Source organism: Salvia splendens, chromosome 1 (assembly GCF_004379255.2).
Source record: "Salvia splendens isolate huo1 chromosome 1, SspV2, whole genome shotgun sequence".
NCBI classification, from domain to species: Eukaryota; Viridiplantae; Streptophyta; class Magnoliopsida; order Lamiales; family Lamiaceae; genus Salvia; species Salvia splendens.
In genome coordinates, this window is record NC_056032.1 from 30,878,970 (window position 1) to 30,899,078 (window position 20,109).

Genomic DNA, 20,109 nt, shown 5'->3' on the forward strand with positions numbered 1-20,109 from the left:
AGTTCAATATATAAATAGAACTTAGATCTGATAGACAAGGGTTAAGCTCTCTAGAGATAAAAGATCATATAGCAAGTCTGTGTTGTAAGCTGTAATCCCAGATCAAGCAATACAATCTTGCCCTCCCTTCTTCCCGTGGACGTAGATTTACTTCAGTAAATCGAACCACGTAAATTCATTGTGTCGTAGTCTTTATTCTCTATCAGCATTTACTAACATCAGAAATTCGCGGATTGCCGATGATATACGGACTGCTCGCGAATTCAGTGAGCAGCGACGTAAATGTGCTGAAGCCGGCGGTAGATGCTCTCGCGCAATTGGAGAGTAGGCCTGGCTTCTGCTCTTGTTTAATGGTATTTGAAGTGATTGTGGTTGTGTTTGCTTGTGTTTATTTGTGAGTGTGAAGCTGTTGGATTTGTTCGACGAGGGTTTTTATCATGCGCAGGAGGTGATAGCGGCGACGGATTCAGCGTCACAGACCGACGTGAGATTGATGGCATCAGTTTATTTTAAGAGCAGCGTCAATCGGTATTGGAGGAACAGGCCCGACTCAACGTAAGTGATTTCATGCTGTTTTTGTTCCGTTCTCGTACATTAGGAACTTCCATTCATGTCACTGTAATTTGTAAATAATTAAGTGTGATTGTCAGCATTTAATTTTCAGCATCATAAGTGTGGCCTGGATTTTTCTATGTGAAATATGCCTCGCGACCCTGAGCTTCAAATAGAGCCATTCTTTAAGTGGAGATAGATGTGTTGCGTAACTAGAATGTGTGTTTTACATTCTTTAAGTGGAGATAGATTTTGAGAGCATTTACCTTCACATTCATATGAATAATATAGCTTAGCAGTTGCTACCTTTTAGCTGGTTGTTTTGTACTGGTGTTCTCTTCTAGAATCTGATTGTAGAAATGCCTTTGCTGGGGACTGGGCAATGAAGAGAAAATGCATTTACGGCAAAAGTTATTGTCACACTTGAGAGAAGAAAATCACCAGGTTATGCTTGCATATACATCTATTAGTAGTCTCCCTGTTGTCTTATAGTCCACGTGAACTATTTATAATTCACCCCTGTTGAGCTTAGTACTGCTGCATTTTACTTGTGTTGTTTCTATATCCATTGCCATCTATACGTTTTCTTTTATTTTTTATAATTTTATTTTGAATATCATGGCTATAAAATGTGATTGTTTTGCAGATAGCTCATACTTTGGCAGTATTGATCTCAAAAATTGCTCGCATAGACTACCCAAAAGAATGGTGTGCTTCTCTGCTTCATCTATGTAGAAAAAGCTACTGAAAAATCTAGTCAAAGATTATCTGTGGCATCTTATACATTTCCATTTGTCAGTGGTTTACCTTTTTCCCCCTTTTTCCTACTTACAGGCCAGACTTGCTTTCTGTGTTAGCACAACAGCTTTGGTCAGATGATACATTAACTTCACATAGAATATTCTTTATTCTTTTCCGGATTTTGAAGGAGTTGTCAACCAAACGTCTTACTTCCGACCAGAGGACCTTCTCTGAGGTGCATGTTATCATTTTGTTTATTTTTCTTTGAAATTTCCCCCTGTATCTTCGTAGTTGGTGATCTGTTTCACTAAGCCTTAATGTCCGATCTCGTGTTGAAGTCTCATGTTGAAAACATAAACATAACATTGTCAGGAAATGGTCTTACCGGTTCGGGATTTAAGAATGCTAACGAGTCCTTTATGTATTTATTCCATGTGACAGAAATTAGCTGTTAAATTTATTTATGTTTGTCTAATTTGTTGTTCTGATTTTTGAGTATTATGGTTTTGTCATCAAAATTTGGAGTGCTTGAATGTTGCTGTTGGTTCTATTGAGTCTATGACTTATGATTGGCTAATTAATCCCTTACCTGTATCCCAGTCAAGTACATAATCATTATTGTTTATGGGAGAAGTTGTATATATGGTCTGGGTATTTAGCTAAAATTTGTGAGTCAAATCAAAACCACTATTTCGGTAACGGCTTCATTTTTCTAGAATTAGATTGCATATTGTTTATTCTTTGTCACCATTGTGGACAAGAATGTTAATTTTTCACTTTGTAGCTTTACTGAGCTTCTCTTGCATTTAGTTGATTTCATGTCCCTGTTGTGCTTTTGGCTCCATCTTTTATTATACTACTATAGTAGAATGTATTATTTTTTCACTGGACTTTTTATTCTTGCTCATTTGGCAGATAGCATCTCAATTCTTTGATTACAGCTGGAAACTTTGGCAGACTGACCTGCAGAAAATATTGCCTGGTTTTTTGGTGCTAGCTCAAAATAATCCTGAGTTGCATCAGGATGATATGTACTTGATCTGTGAAAGATGGTTTCTATGTTCAAAGATCATACGTCAACTTATAGTTTCTGGTTTCCAAAGTGATGCAAAGTTTTTACAGGTAAAACTTCTTCTTTTTATTTAATCCCCTCTCCTGTCCTTTCTTTTAGGTCTTGAGCATATGTTGCAGCATTTCACTCCTTGATCATCTGCATTTCTGCATCCCTTTCCTTTACACGCTGATGTTTGTCTTGAATTTGGGGGTATAGACTTTAATTGTATTGCCTTTAGGAGGTACAACCTGTCAAGAAGGTCTGCCCGATTATGCTGAATGCCATCCAGTCATTCTTAACATACTGTAAGTTTTCTCTCATCTCCTTTAGTTTTTTGTTCTGTAGTTTACCCTAACATCTTTTTTTTTCTTATGTGCTATGAGCTGATCATTGTTATCTTCGAATGTGGTCACACATGTTTTTTTGTCTATTTCACCTTGAAGGGAATTAATTTTGTGCTTTGACCTTACTTGTTATTGCTACAAAGTTATCTGGTTTGTAAACTTACTTTTGATATGAAAATTTTACAGATTCTTCTTTTCAAGAGAAACATCCTAAATTCTTGGATTTCCTGAAGAAATCATGTACCAAATTGATGAAGATTTTAATAGCATGTCAGCAACGACATCCTTACTCATTTGGTGACCAAAATGTCATTGGGCCTGTTGTTGATTTCTGCTTGAATAAGATAACAAATCCCGAGCCAGATGTACTGTCATTTGAAGTATTCTTGATCCAGTGTATGGTGATGATGAAGTCTGTCCTAGAATGTAAAGAATACAAGCCATTCTTGACTGGTCGTGTTAAGGATGACAACCGGGTCTCACTTCAGGATGTGAAGAAAAATGTATCAAGTGTAGTTGCTGGCTTCATAGCTTCTCTGCTGTCTAGTGAGCGAGTGGTGCTACTTTGTAACATATTGATACGGAGGTAAGTCTTGATTATCTGGACTCTGTATAGTTTATCCTGACTATATTGATGTAGATGAGGTTTAAGTGTATCTCCAGGAATAGTAAGGCAGTAATGAGGCACATAAAAATTGCATTCTCAAGTGCATTTGAAATCTACGTTTTCAATTTTAATATTTTCACAAAATTAAATTATTTCTGGTTGTCATAGGCCATATGGCACTGCTATGTTTTAGTAAGAGAGAAGAAAAGTTGGTGCTTTTAACCAAAATAGTAAATGACTCAGCTACATGGGACAACCAAAAAAGGAATACGACTCGGCTACAGAGGGACGGAGGGAGTATGAACTTTCTAATTTTGGAATAGTTAAACAACACATTACACCTACACATCATTTTATTTACAACTTATACCATTACACTACACTATTAATGATGAGGATCCCACTCTCCACTAACACTACTTACAATATACTTACACTATCCTGAATCTCTCTCTCTCACTTTACCAATTATACATTAAAACTCGTGCCGAACAAATGTTCATACTTAGACGGAGGGAGTAATTATTATCCAATTGAAACCTGGTGATTTGATATGATCCCAATAGCAAAAAATAAAATTGAAAGACTAGTCTTCCTGTTCTTTGTACTCTTTGTTCTGTTATTCCTTGACAATGGAAACCTCAGTGGTCATTTGATATGATCCCAATTGCAAATAATAAAGTGTAGGTCCAGGCAAGCTCTTAAGGGAAACTTTAACGGAAATTTTTGCCAGTTTTAATTGATAGTATTAAGAGATAACAGTTACAGTGTGCTAGCTGAACTCAGTTGAAAATCGTTTCTGTTTTACCTATTTCTCAATATTGATATGAGTGGAGCAAGGTCTACTTTGGTTTTTGACACAGCCTGTCTTATTCATGTGTGTAATTTGCTAATGTGCCTAGACATAGTTGACAAAGCATGTTGTTCTAGTTGCCCACATGAATGATGCAGGGTCTGTTGTTACCTCTTCATATTCATCTTTGTTTCTTTGCTTAGTGCGTCTCTTGGATATTCAGAACAAAATCTAATAAGCATATAAGCTAGGGAGCCTAACTTAACCCAAAACCATGGTCAAGGTAAAGGGTTGACTCCCACTTATATGCCATTATACACTTTTATGCGAGCCCTAACTTAATTCAAAACCATAGTCAGTGGTAAAGGGTTTACTCCCTCTTATATGTTATTCCACACTTCATGCCAAATTGATGTGGGATCTGTATCATAATCTTTATTCCTAGACCTTCTATTTTACTTTGTGGTGAGTTTATCTTAGATATTCTCTGACGCACTTATGCAGGTTCAATGGCGCGCTATCTTTTGAACTCACAAATGATAATCCAAACATGCGGATTACCCATAGGAAAGTTGCATTGATCCTGGGGCAGTGGGTCTCCGAGGTAAATTACTCCGAAGCTGCGTTGCATAACCATTGTTGCATTATTTTATATTCTTACAATTTGTATCTGTATTACTGTATTTTTATGATCTTTTATGGTTCATCTAACCACAACATGCTCGATCCTAAGTATTCATAGGTTCAAGGTAGTGGTATCTGAAGACAAATGATTGCAGATCTGATATTCTGTTTTATCTATTTATATTCAGCTTGCTCTCTTGGTTCCTTATGAATATAGCTAATGTTGAGCACTTCTGTAACATATGTCAAATTTGGTATATGGTGGCATCGAGAGTTAGTGCCTTCTAAGAGTGACTGAGATCTCAGGTCAAACTGTCAAAAGCTTAAATCATATATAATTAAGAATTCATGTGATGCTGTATAAAGAATGGATATTGAAATGCAACTCCTCAAGTGTTGTTATTTGTTAAAGAACTTAGCTTGAACAATGTTTTATTTAGATTGGTGGAAAGATGGATATGTGATAAAGCTCCCATGATAAGGCACTGCTGGCAGGAGTCTGCTTAGGCTGGAACTATCATGATTGGTTTCGTGATTGGTGAGCTAACTGACTTAAATGTTGAGGGATTGGTTGGGCAGGAGTACTTTTGTATCTTACTGAGTGAAGTGTTGCTTGTTTCATTTTGTGATGCACTCCTTTCAGTGTAGCTAGTTTCTGGACATTTGTCCCTTGTTTCTTTTCCTGTACAGATTAAGGATGATACCAGACGACCAGTATATTGTGCTTTAATAAAATTGCTCCAGGAGGAAGACTTGTGTGTCAGGGTATGATATGTATATATGTAACTAGCTTGTGAGTGAATTACCCTTGTTTTATTAACATTTGACCTGATGTATCAGCTGTCTGCATCACGATCTCTGTATTTCCATGTTGAAGATGCAAATTTCTCAGAGCAGGACTTTTCAGATCTTCTTCCAGTATGTTGGGATTCATGTTTTAAACTGGTGGAAGATGTACACGAGTTTGACTCAAAAGTAAGTGATGGGCTCTTATTTACCATTTTTCTACCCCGTGATATGAAATCCTTGATTGGGCTTCCTCTTGTCATACTTGTCAAACTATAAAAACCAAGCAACCAATAATTTCTTTATTAAGTCCTATCCTTTCTGTTCTTTATTTGCAGTTATTATCATCTGATTTTGTCTATCAATTCCTTTCCTTTTTAAGCATCTCTATATCACCCTGTTCAGTTTCAACTCTTCTGTCATCACACTTCCAAACATCAGTACTTTTTTCTTCTTTTTTAATATATATAAAAAGAATTTGCTCATTGTAGGTTGACTGCAATAGTTGTTCATTAAAATCTTATTTAAATCTTATGCCCAGGTTCTAGTATTAAATACAATTTCTTCTCTCATTGGACGCATCACTGAAATTATTCCTAATGCAAACAAGTTGGTGCAGTTTTTCCAGAAGGTACGTTACTCGTTTATTTTTTCCTGTAGGCATAATCAGTAGATAAGGGTTCTAAAGTTAGTGTATTATATAAATCATTAACTTGAAATATATGTTGTTAGACATTAGAAGAGAGCTCTGTACATATTCCTGATTTGCCTAACAAGTTATATCTTTTATATTGATTGTCTTCTTATCTTCCTAGGCTTGGGAAGAATCTTCTGGTGAAAGCCTTCTGCAGATTCAGCTTCTCACAGCCATAAAGAACTTTGTAGCTTCACTAGGTTCTCAGTCATCCATTTGTTACAACTTGTTAATGCCCATATTACAGAGTGTGCTTAATGCTAATAGCCCAGATGAACTTCTGGAAGACAGCATGCTGGTCAGTAGTTCAATTAGCACGAATCATGTTTCCAAATAACCCTCTAGCATTATCATTATTTCTTATGTATCCTTGTCATACAGTTATGGGAGGCTACTCTTACCCATGCCACCACAATGGTGCCTCATCTTTTGAGCTTCTTCCCATGTTTGGTGGAAATCTTGGATAGGAGTTTTGACTATTTAAAGGTACAGATAAAATCTCTCTTTTTGGTGGTTGTGTATTCTCTTACGTTGCCAAAATACAGTGGTTTTATTTCAAACTTTACATGTAGGTGTCTGCCAGCATTATTGAAGGCTACATAGTTCTTGGTGGTCTAGAGTTCCTCAATATGCATGCACAGACACTAGCAAAATTGCTTGATTTGGTTATTGGCAATGTCAATGATAGAGGGCTGCTTTCAATTCTTCCCCTCGTGGATGTTTTAGTTCAGGTATGTCTCCAGCTTTGATGATCCAAACAGCAGAGCTTCATTTGAGAAAGCAATATAATATTCACTTGACTACTTTTAATGCAGTGTTTTCCTGCTGAAGTGCCTCAATTACTCAGCACCAGTGTGCAGGTATTTCTTTCTTTCGTTACAGCACTGCACAGTTTCATTTAAGGTTTATTTATGTGTTTTTATATGATTTACGGCTGTGTTTTCTAGAAACTAATTGTCATATGCCTGAGTGGGGGAGATGATCATGATCCTTCAAAGACAGCAGTGAAAACGTCATCAGCTGCCATACTTGCAATGATTTTGGTCATGAATACTAATTATCTTGCGCAACTCACATCAGATCCGTCATTGTTAGCACATCTTCAAAAAGCAGGGTTCTCAAATGAAGAAAGCATACTTCTTTGCCTGGTTGATGTATGGCTTGATAAGGTTAGCTAGAGGTTTATATAACAAGTTTGATCTTTTCTTATCTTCACCTGAGAAAACTATCAATGTTTTCACTGAAGTTATTAAGTGTATTTTCAGTCTCTCCTTGTCGGTTTCTTGTCAAGCCTGGGTATAGCATGGTCTCTCAATCATGCTACTCTGACTAATCGAAGTTTGTGTCGGCCATGGCTCAATCTTTTGTCTTAATTTTAGACATGGGTGATTAAAGCTTGTTCTTTATCTGGTGTCATAGGTTGACAATGTCATTTCCACGCAAAGAAAGACATTTGCCCTAGCCCTTTCTATAATTCTAACGTTGAGAATGTCTCAAGTTCTTGATAAACTTGAGCAGATCCTTAGGTAATTTTCATCCACTTGGTGTTTGATTTATCTCTCCTAATATCTGTTTTCATCCCATTTTCTGTTATATTTTGTTCATAAATAGTGTATGCACGAGTGTTATATTGGGTGGTACCGAGGAGTTTACAGAAGATGAATCAAGGTGGGTTATCTACTCATTCTCGTTTGCTGAAATGTCCTCATATCATTGTGCCATAATAGTAGCGACAATATGCATTCTAGCAAAATGGAGGTTCTTACCAAAGAATTACAGAGGAGACGGGTACTTTTTAGAATTTTAATGGAAGCTTCAGATTCATGCCATATATATAACCTAGTCTTCCCATTTCCAGATCAAGTTCTCCAACCCCATTAACCAAATTCTGCTCGAGAATTCGCTCAAGGACAATCTCCAGACATGCTCAGCCCTCCACGGCGAATTGTTTAATGCAGCTATGTCGAAAATCCATCCTTCCTCATTCGCTCAACTGAAACGCGCATTAAATATGCCATAAACTAGGTGTGGCTTTCCGAGATGCAGTGGAGATGCAATTTTGTGATCTTTATGGTTCCATTATATTCGTGGGAATCTTTGAAAGGTTAACATACATCCTGTCAACCATAAGATAAACTTGCATCGGAAATCACCATTCTTATACACAAATCCCACTTGATTACTGAGATATCTCTTTTGACAGGTGAAATTGAATATTCTTTGGGTTTGTGAAGGGGTGGGGTGACGAATTCTTCTGGTTTCGGTTTCGGTTTCGGTTTCAGTCTTGATCGTGTTCCAATTTGTTTCATCTCCACAAGTTGGAAGTAAATGGCGTTTTATCATATACAAGAAGCACACACTGTAAATAGTGTGATCCCTTCATGTCATGGTTTTTGGGGACATGAGGGTGAGAGTTTGAGGTGACTATGCAGTCAGGTTTCTTCCATGCTTCCGAAACTGAGCATTTGTGTGCAATTTTTACTCCAAACTGTCCCCTTTTCCAGGGTTTGTTTGGTGGCCTAACATTTGTGACAATATATGAAATTTTGAGTCTTGGCTTTTGTAATTCTTTCAACACGCTTATTTTACTCAACGCTGTGTCTCGTCATACGATGAACAATAAGTCACTATCGTAATATGATCTCAAGTGTTGAATGTCAATCATTAATTCTTACCAAAATACTTCCTAACTCCTATATAAAAATAGACTACTTTTGTTATTATGGTTCAGTCTCATTTTATTTTTGATAACTTTTTTCTATATAACGAAATATTCATTTTCAACTAACAATATTTCAATCACTTTTTATTTCTATCTTTTTCTAAGCAAAACAATCTAGAAGTCTTTGTAAATTGTATTCTATTAAGTCCTACAAAGTTTTAGTTTCATTAGATTCTTATATTAATGTATTTTGTTTCATTAGGTCATTATACTAATACATTTTAATGTATGAGGTTCTTTGATTGAATATTTTATTTAATAGATTTCATAATTTAATTAACATTTCTTATGTTAATTAGAATTCTTTTTTTCTTTTATTTATAGTGAAACTAATTCAATTGCAATACCAATTCAAGAATTATTGACAAGATAATAAATTTATAAATTAATAACATAAAATTTTCATTTCCCAGTAATTTTGGAGTCAATATTACAATTGAATTAATTCTAAAATAAATATGAGAAAAAAAGAGAAAGTAAATCCTATTAACACAAGAAAAGTTGATTAAATTTTGAAGACTATTAAATAAAGATCTAACTAAATTAATATAAAAACATCTTAAATCAAAATATATTAGTATAGACCTAATGAAATAAAAAAAAATGTAAAATAATCTAATGAAATAACGTGCATTGGTACAAGGATCTAACAAACTAAAAATTTATACAAAAAAAAAGACCTAACGAAGCAAATTATACAAGTACAAAGAAATATATATATATATATATATATATATATATATAGGGATGTATTCATTTCCTTTTCTCATATATTCTTCTTTTTCCTTCTTAATCTCAACCTTTAATTTTATAAATCGGATGGCTGAAATTAATCACTGATTCCATTAAATTATAATACCTTAATAAACGATTAAGGGTAGATTTGGTACATGATTATTTGATAGTTATGGAAATCCCATGATTCTCTCATGGGAATATACGGCAGTTTTTTTCCAAAAAACACGTCGATGAAGGAAGGTAATGCTGCGGTGTATATGATTTCGAATCTCTATTTTTTTCCAAGGTTTCAATTATCACAATTCTCAAATCTTTGCTCAATTAATCCTCGGGAGTGTAAGGTTGTCTAATTAGCGTTGGATCTACAGCTTTCGTTTCTAATCAATGGAAGAAGGTAAATCTCGAAGCTTCACGATTCTGTTTTTATTGCGGATGTTTCTGTCTCAATTTGTAGCAGTTTGATTATCTGATTTTTAACCAGCAATAATTAAGTGTATTGTGTTGCCATGGTATAACATGAGCGCTTGCTCTGAAACCTTCCTCCATGGATTCGCTCTCGGCATGTCGAAGGTATTAGGTTGAAACGAGACATATAATGCACATCTAGATGAAGCATAATGAACTTATGATCATATGTAATGCATAATTCCCATCTGATCAGGAATGCCTCACGGGACATCAAAGAATATGCACAAGGATATGATGTACAAATGGTGTTGGATGACATGGCGAGGAAGAAGGAGATTTCCGATGCTTACACCTATCACTACGAAGTTAACGAATCTGACCAGTTGGTTGCTTTGTTTTGGTGCGACGGTGTAATGAAGAGAAATTACCACATGTTTGGTGATACTGTGTCGTTCGACTCCACGTACAACACAAATCGGTTGAAACTGACTACTGTGTTATTTATGTTTACTATATGTATCTATTGTATATTATGTGCATTATTACTGGATGTTACTGCTTTACGCATTGCCGCAAGTTGCATTATGATATGTTTACGCTACTGAAGACAATATATATAGTATGCATTATTAATTGATGTACGTGCATTACGAATTACAATATGTTGCATTATGATATATTTTAGATTCTGACTGCAGGTAATTGTCATGTATGCAGGTACTGTATGATCTTCACTCCTTTCACTGGAAAGGATAATCCTATATATATATATAATAGCCGTGATTTTTCATTCATTCATTCGAATGCTGCTTTGCGAATCGAATAATTGTATAATTGATCTCGAGAATTTTGAATTGCTTTATTGTTCATTGTTGTTAGGTGTTTTTCGAATTGAGGATGAATCGATTGTATCCATATAATGCACCAAATTGTAGCGAGTAATGCATATTATTGACTGTATAATGCAAATTATGTGAACTGCAATGCATACGAATAAGATGTACCGTGATACGATGTTTGGCACACATTTCTTGTTTCCCCCCAGGGTTTAATAACAGTTTATGTATGACAACATATGGTATTGAGTAATGGATATATTTGACTATATAATGATCAAAATCTGAACTGCAATGCATACGAATAAAATTTACCGTGTTTCGTTGTTTGGCACACGGTTCTTGTTTCCCCCAAGGGTTTAATAAGATTAGGGGCTAGGGTATAGTACGTACACATTAATTACAAATTGTAAAACAATTCGAATAATGCACCAAATTGTAGCGAGTAATGCATATTATTAACTGTATAATGCAAATTATGTGAACTGCAATGCATACGAATAAGATTTACCGTGTTTCGTTGTTTGGCACACGGTTCTTGTTTCCCCCGAGGGTTTAATAAGATTAGGGGCTAGGGTATAGTACGTACACATTAATTACAAATTGTAAAACAATTCGAATAATGCACCAAATTGTAGCGAATAATGCATATTATTGACTGTATAATGCAAATTATGTGAACTGCAATGCATACGAACAAGATTTACCGTGTTTTGTTGTTTGGCACACGGTTCTTGTTTCCCCCGAGGGTTTAATAAGATTAGGGGCTAGGGTATAGTACGTACACATTAATTACAAATTGTAAAACAATTCGAATAATGCACCAAATTGTAGCGAGTAATGCATATTATTGAGTGTATAATGCAAATTATGTGAACTGCAATGCATACGAATAAGATGTACCGTGATACGATGCTTGGCACACGTTTCTTGTTTCCCCCCAGGGTTTAATAAGATTAGGGGCTAGGGTATAGTACGTACATATAGCAACATCTTGTGTCTTGCACTAGGTCATGTTTTTGTTATTGTTATTGGAACTTTATATCTGTCATAATGCAACGTTTGATTTTTATTTAAACAAGTCAACTTTGTATCAGTTGTGTTCTGATGAATTATTTTGTTTGTTCCCAATTTTTTTTTCTAGGTCATAATGCAACGTTTTAGTAAAATAATGCACTAAAATGTCTATTGCAGAATTGATATCCGATTTTAATATTCCATGGACCCCTGAATTCTGGCAAAACGATTAAATTAGAAAATTCACTTATTGGAATAAATAATGCAGCCCGTTGATAAGTCTTATTCAATACAAAATTTTAAATAATGATAATTTCTTGGTAAATAATGCAACGTTTTAATCAAATAATGCACTAATTTATCTAATGTTGAATTTATATCCAGTTGAAATAAACCATGCACCCCTGAACAACGTTTATATCCACTTTAAATTTATCATGCATACTTCTTATAATGCATAATTAACTGTAAATAATGACGATATAATTACACATAATGCTCAGACTTTGCATATACACAATTATTATCGTAACGAACACTACATTGCAAATAATGACAGTCGATAAAGGAGTAATGCACAGATTGTAAAACACAATGCACAATCTATAATGCTGAATACGGACAATTTACCCAAATCTAAATCATTAGCTAATATCCAAACGCACTTATTAAGTTGCGAAAAAGTACAGTTTTAAATTGAAACATCTATCCGAATATCAGTTTACCCATTAACCAAGATCTCCCTATAGCCGAACCAAAACTCACTCCAAACCACAATTCTCGTCAACTGGAATAACATCGTCAACTGCATCGTCAATGTCTGATCTTAGCCGCTTCTCTGATATGGAACAAACAAAGTAAAACATCAAAACATTATCAATAAATCAGAATAAATAATGCTGCTAACTTTTTACAGATTAATGCATCTATCATATGAAATAATGCATAATACAACCTCATAATGCATTAAAAATTACTCATAATGCATTGTCTAAACACAAAAATGCACATGTGTTACACAAAAAATGTATTAAACAATATAAATAATACCACTCATATAATGCACACAATACTACAAAAAAATGCACTATTACTGATTCACAATGCAGTACCAACACAACATAATAAAAAAACTTTCATACTAACTGGGCAGCTATTACAACAAACCCAATACCCTTAGTAATGCATAATTTAGTAAACATAATGCATAAATTATGTTCCATAATGCACAGTCTATACTAAAAAATGCACATATGTACTCTTTCCTGAGTTTAGTCACTAAAACACACAACACCCTACATATTGCATAATTTACTGCACATAATGAATACCACTCATCCTGACTGGGTAAATATTAGTACACACCCAATACGCTTAGTAATGCATAATTTAGTAAACATAATGCATACATCATGTTCAATAATGCACAATACAAACTAAAAAATGCACATATGTACTATTTACTGATTGTAGTCACTAAAACACACAACACCATACATACATATTGCATACTTTTCTGCACATAATGACGGTTTCAGTATAGACATAATGCACTAATCAAACCATATAATATATAAAAGTAACAAATCATCAATCAGATTCCTCTGTAAAAATCTGAGGCAACAAACCAATACAACCAATGACCAATGTTAAAAGCAACATAATGCATACATAATGATACATAATGATACATAATGCACTGTCAGGCCTAAAAAATGCACACGGAATTCTTCCATAATGCATTCTGCAACACACTACCTACTCTACATAATGCACAATTCAAAACATTCAATGAATATCCAACCATATACATAATGCACTAATCCTAATAAACAATACATGTATATACTCTTGAGCACTGGACATCACAATACCCCTAAAATGCTAGTTGTACAGCACGTAATTAAACTAGACATCTAAATAAGGCTATTCGCATTCATACTACTGAAATGCACAACCAACGAGTGCAATTTACCTGCTTCCTGCGATGCTTGCGCGCGGGGACGACCTCTTTTTGTCATTTTTGAGCTGGAATAAACCGAAATAAATAAGATACTTGCACCGAGACGTGGTAAACCCAACACAATGTCGCGGACTCATAATCAGAGAAAACCCTAGACGATTACCTGGGTAAAAACGATATCCTAAAGTCTAGGCATACGCTTAGTTGACTAATTTCATAATGCATACCTGCTCGATTTGTTGAATATGGCGTGCAAACACGACAACGCCGGTCGATTTTGTGGCAGCGGTAACTGCGGTGGAGTGGAATCGACGCAAATCGGTGGCGGAGGCTGTGGAATTCGAAATGTGGCGGATGTAAGTAGGGTTGAGAGAGGGGAAGGAGTGGGAGAGTTGAGGAGTCGGCTGGAGTAAATGGGAGAAAACTGAAGAGTGGAAGATTGCAAATCCCGTGACCTCCGCACATACCCAAAACAAAAGGCGGTTCCAATTTAGGGATTTTACTAAATTACCCCCATAATGCACAATGAAAGGAGCTATAATGCAACGCGGAAATAATTAATAAGGATTAACGTGGTCCGTTGATTGGATGGATCTAATGGCTATTATTAAGAAGAGAAAAGGATCTTAGAGTGGAAAAGGAGAATAGTGCAACCCTATATATATATATATATATATATATATATATATATTGCAATTTTTTCTACTTTACCAATTGTACGTTACAAACTCATGGCAGCTTAAAATGTGCTTATTTTTATGAAAAAGATGAACCACAATTAAACGGAAACCTAAACTCTAGTAGTATAATTTACAATTTTTAAATTAGTATAACTAAAATACTAGAAATATCCAAAAGCAAAACCAAAATCAAAATCCAAACCACACCCGCCCCTTAAGAACAATAAAATACGACACGAGCTAATTAGACTCTATAACGGTGAGAAATTGCACGAAGCTTTTCTTTTTTAAATAAATTATTGCAGTATCAACGAGTCCAAAAATAGAAAAATGGACAACCGCAAGTCTCAGTAACAAACGAGCGACATTTCACCAAAAAAAACAACCATTACAACGCAAGGGCCAAAATTTCATTGACAAAGTACAGAGCACAAGCGGTATTTCCTCATTCTTGACTGGTTGCACTACTTGGAGCCTCATCCATTGGCTCAGCTTCGGTGTTCTCTGCTGTATCACCTTTCTTACCTGCAAAAATATTGTTTATTTTTTACCGGTATGAAAAAATGAATCTTCAGTGAAGAAATTGAATTTTCAGAAGCTAAGTGAATGCAAACTAACCTTTCTTCTTTTTCCCTCCACCTTTCTTTTTCGATTTTGTGCCCAATGCTAACCAGGCTTTGATCTCAGGATCATCGACTGTTTTTGTGGGTTGCAGCTCCTGTAGAGCATGTGAAGTGACTCGATCTGACCCATTTGGCAGAAGCAAAACAGTGAACTTAATGTGTGCAACCAGGTCACCTGAAATACACATTATGACATGAGCACATAAGATGAATAATGGTAACATCATTTTAGAGTATAAAAGTTCATACCAGGTTTCTCGTGAAGTACAGGATATGGTTGTAACAAATCATGGTTGACACATTCTACTATACCCAATCGAACACGCTTCTCTTCCAATGCTCTGTGTGACAATTCATCCCACTCATTATCTTCACTTAGGAACCTCAAGGCTGCAACAATTTATACTAAACAACAAACCTTGCAGAGAATGGCATGATCGGGAACTTCTGGCTTATTTCACTGAATATGAACCTAGATGTTTTCATCTTTAGGAGATAGTTCTTGTCAACAGCCCTTTTATATATAGTTGTTTGTTTCTCATCCAGCAATTTTGGCTATAAGTTCAAAACAAGATTGCACGATAAGCATCAACTAGAAAAGAAAGAATAAAGGTGAAATGATATGTGAAACAAACAAGTAGCAGCATGTATACCTTGCCCTCACCAGTACTTGTAACAATGTCAATAGCATACACCTCATTTTCCTCAAATTCAGCATCATCAACTCTGGTATCAGGGCCTGTGGCACTTAGTACAACCTTATTGCCATCAATCACGAATTGTTTCATTTGATGACTTAGTACTCCTTCAACAATCTTGCAGTCATAAGCAGCAGCAACTTTTTGAATGGCCTCGCTGACATCTTTATTCTACAAATAGAAAGAGGTGAAGAGTTAAATCTCAGAACCTTTACCCATCCAGCTATACAAATGGTGGCCTAAAACATTTGAAATTATTGATAATCCTAATTACCACATGCTATTTTACTCTGTAGAGAAAGGGAAACATGACGTCTATCAGTGTAACTATGACTATATAGAACTTCACTGGATGCAAAGATCCATCACTCATGGTTTTGATCATCATGTAGAGAATCATGTTTACCCTTTGACTATAACTAATACTAAAGCTATAGATACCTCTTTTGTTTTATTTTGGGGGAGCAGGGAGGTCAGTAACAAAAGCCACACAACTTAAATGGGTTGACAAAAATAAATGCACAACAAAAGAATAGGTTATTGGTGAACTCAATCTATCACGTTACCAAGCACATCGCCAACTGATTAGAATGGGCAGGAAGTAAGCACCAATTTTCAATATGGATGACAGGGAAAGAAGCACTTATTATCATATCTAAATTAGATGAGCAAGTGGAAATATTTTGACTGCAATTAAAACCCTTTAAATACATTTAAAAAATATACTCCCTCCGTCCCATTAAATATGCAACATTTGCTTTTGGGCACGAGATTTTATGTAGTGTTGTTTTGTGAGTTAATGAAGAGAGAGTAAAGTAAGAGAGAAGAAAAAGTAGAGAGAGTATGGTTTCCATTTTTAGAAACGTTTTATTTTTAATGGGACAGACCAAAAAGGAAAACGTTTCATTTCTAATGGGACAGAGGGAGTAGTATTCACAAACACTAATCCGGGGGAGTCGGACCCTCTGCTGTGATTAAAACTCAGCATAGGCTGCTGTGGTGGATACAACAGTCGTTTTGATCACTCTCCAAATCTTCCGCCAAATAAAAATCGCAGATACATTTTTCCCATTCCCTATCTTTTTGTTCCTAATCCCTATCATTACTTATTTCTCCTTATGGACATAGAAACTGTATGCATATATTATTGCATTCCCTATCTATGTTTCTTCAGAAAGCAAGGATAGACTTCATCATCAAATAAATTACTTCCAGAATTCCTGGCAAAGAACACCAATCACTTGCTCGATGAAAAGAATTAGAGGGGAGATTTATTTGGGATTGAGATAGAAAATTGAAAATTTGTTGCTATAATAAAAAAAACATATTTAGATGAGGAGATTATTAAGTTTCCGTTATTACGTGAAGAGAAATAGGAGGGAAAAGAAATACTATTTGTCAAAAGATAGAAATTTATTAAAGGAAGATTTGGAGAGTGATCGACGCCATATCCACCACAGTAGCCTCCGTTGTGTTTTAATCAAAGCAGAGAATCCGTTCCCCTAATCCAGTCCCCTAACACCCAAAATTGACAAAGAGAGTACATAAAAAAGCACAAAGGAAATCCTAGGAGAAGAATTACTACCTTTTTACCAGGCCTCACAAGCCTCAGCGCAACCTCAGCAGCCGTATTCGCAGCAGCAATAACATCAGCTGCCCTCCCAGTGACCGGCCCCTGCTGAAGTACATGGGTGTGTGCAACTACAGCAATAAAGCCATCTATGTGACACCCCATATCACTGTAGATAATCAAAAACACATTACTCAAAATATCCAAGATGATGTCAATAAAATCCACTTCATAAAGCTAGAAAAAGCCTTACATTTTCACAATATCCCCATCTTCCAATACAGTCTCGTCACCATTCAATGGAGAAAAATGACAAACTGTATTGTTCACTGAAATGCATGTGGGGAACGCAACCCCCCTTTCTATCTTCTTCTTCACTTTCTTGTACATGTTCCCTGTTTGCCTATCCCACCACACAATTTTAGACAAAATTCACAGCACAGTCGAAATCCTTCGATTCCAATCAAAGTCTAAAAACATAAATTACTCACTCTCTGATGAACGAGTCTGCTTTTTCACAAAGGTCAACAATCTTAGCCTTGGGTTTGCATTCAGGCAACACAAGCTGCAACGCCTCTGCATTTAATCAATCGACATTTCATTCATTCATCGGGAAATTAAATTAAATTAAACATAACAACAGTGAAATGAGAGAGATGAATTACTGTTAACAATTTCAGCAGCGGCTTTGTATTTTGTGACTACTTCGGAATTGGTGAGATCCAACTCCTGTTCCTCTCTTTCTTCATCCGACATTGTTTCGCACTTCCGCTTCAAAGACAACATGCAACAACACAGTAATTGGACGGTTTCAAGGAAAAACGAGATGAAAAAGATACAATCGTGGAGCAATTTGACAAAATTTGAAATAGAAAGTTTACCAATTGAGATTTCTGGGAAGCTATAAAGGTAGAGGGGTAGGGTTTGAAGGCGGCTGTGAAATTATCTAATTTATATGAAATCATTTTTGGCGTTACAACTGAACTGTACAACTTTTTGTTTTATTCATTTTGCTCTTTGAAGGTCAAACATTACCTTCTCTTCTCTTCTCTTTTCTTTTCTTTTCTTTTCTTTTCTTTTCTTTTTTCGGTAGAAAAAGTGTAGTCCCATATTAATTATCATTATTTACACCAGACATGGTAAGAGAAATGTAAATAATTCTAGAAATAATTAATAAAAGAGAACTGCGTTTTTATTCTTAAATTTTGCCATAATCCTTTATATGGCCACTATTTGTAAAAATTATTGTCACACATTTTTTAATTTTGATATAGTAATATTTTTTGGACTTTTAATTTGAAATATCATTCAACTGTTAAGAACTATTTTAGTCCATTTCTTTTATATGCAATCATCTCTCTCCCTTCTATTCTTTATTTTTTCGTTTTCCATCCCACTATTTTAAATTTTCTCCCTTTTGCATCTTCGCTAACTCATGCATAATATGCAACTAGTATCATTATAAAGTCAATGGAAATAAGAACTGATATCGTTGCGTAAAGTTTAAAAATAAAAAAAATGCACAATAATATTTTATTAGATTAATAAAACATATTTCAATTAATTAATGTAAATTAAAAAAAACAAAAAAAATTGATTAAAAACATTTTTAAATATCTAATATAAACAGAATAATCATACTTGAATGGCATACCAAAACACAATCAATTCAAATTAAATAGTACACAACTTATAATATTCAACGAAATAAAAGTTCATAAGTGAAAAACAAAAAGAACAAAATACACATGAATAAGAATAGAACTTCACAATCCAAGCCCCTTGGCCTAGCGGTAAATGGTGCTGGATACCGCGTCCATCCTGAAGGTCTCGAGTTCGAACCCTGGGTGGCGTAATTCGTCTTTCCTCCTTGTTATAGGAGTTGATTTGTAATTTCCTCCTTCATATATATGATATAAATATATGAAATTAATTTAAAAAACAAAAAGAATAGAACTTCACATGATAGCAGCAAAATTGTGAAATAATTGTGGACTTCAATTTGGGTTTGCTATTTAAATCAACTGGGCTGGTTTTAATTGATGGTCCGTTTATGTTTATTGGTGACCCAATCCGGATTTGGCATAATACTTAAATGGACGCTCCGATGGCTGCCACGTATGCCACCTTACGCGGATCATGACGATGAGCCGTTGGATCTAGGGTGTGTTTGTTTGTAGAGTTATACACTCCCTGCGCCTCCTTGACTCCTCAGCCTGTTCACTTGCCTCTCTCTCTACATGCTTTCTCTCCGGCTTCTCTCTAGAACTTTCTCTCTCTCTGAAATGGCTTCCGATGACTCCTTCTCTGTTTTAGTGAGAATCAAGTGTGCATCTCTCAACTCCTGTGTTGATTCGGAGGTCCCTTTGGTTTCGAACGATTGAGTTCGATTCTGGCTGTTTGGTGGAAGATCCTCGGTTGATTTCTTAGATCTGTGGGATTTGTGTGTTCTTGAAGCCTTGTGGTTGTGGTGTGACTCATTTGATGTGTGAGGTGGCTACTGTGTTGTAGTAATCGGAACTAGGTTTTGGAGTTCGATTGTTTCACTGAGCTCCCTTGTGATTTGTTGGAGAAGATTGAGGAGGTCCTTGGCCCTGTGCAGTCGTGTGTGCGACCTGAGCTATATCCTAAATCTTCTGTCCTGTTTTGTTCTTGTCTT

The 20,109-nt window shown here is 35.4% G+C and overlaps 2 protein-coding genes across 2 annotated transcripts; one reads left to right on the forward strand and one right to left on the reverse strand.

Moving 5' to 3' along the window:
• Nucleotides 1–239: 239 nt before the first annotated feature.
• On the forward strand, nt 240–8,877 carry LOC121769830 (importin-11-like). Its single transcript, XM_042166628.1, has 20 exons — nt 240–353; nt 910–996; nt 1,199–1,260; nt 1,387–1,528; nt 2,209–2,415; nt 2,586–2,652; nt 2,878–3,277; nt 4,596–4,695; nt 5,406–5,480; nt 5,556–5,690; nt 6,043–6,132; nt 6,317–6,493; nt 6,577–6,681; nt 6,768–6,926; nt 7,011–7,055; nt 7,143–7,364; nt 7,615–7,721; nt 7,807–7,863; nt 8,054–8,299; nt 8,399–8,877. Exons 1-19 carry the CDS (start codon nt 240–242, stop codon nt 8,190–8,192), a joined length of 2,490 nt encoding a protein of 829 aa, XP_042022562.1. The 3' UTR covers nt 8,193–8,299; nt 8,399–8,877.
• A 5,949-nt stretch (nt 8,878–14,826) lies between these two features.
• On the reverse strand, nt 14,827–18,435 carry LOC121798059 (ERBB-3 BINDING PROTEIN 1-like). The gene is made up of 10 exons (XM_042196887.1): nt 18,332–18,435; nt 18,116–18,221; nt 17,942–18,026; nt 17,704–17,853; nt 17,466–17,619; nt 15,836–16,051; nt 15,601–15,737; nt 15,432–15,523; nt 15,178–15,357; nt 14,827–15,084 (listed from the first exon to the last, which is right to left on the reverse strand). Exons 1-10 carry the CDS (start codon nt 18,413–18,415, stop codon nt 15,005–15,007), a joined length of 1,284 nt encoding a protein of 427 aa, XP_042052821.1. The 5' UTR covers nt 18,416–18,435; the 3' UTR covers nt 14,827–15,004.
• Nucleotides 18,436–20,109: the final 1,674 nt, after the last annotated feature.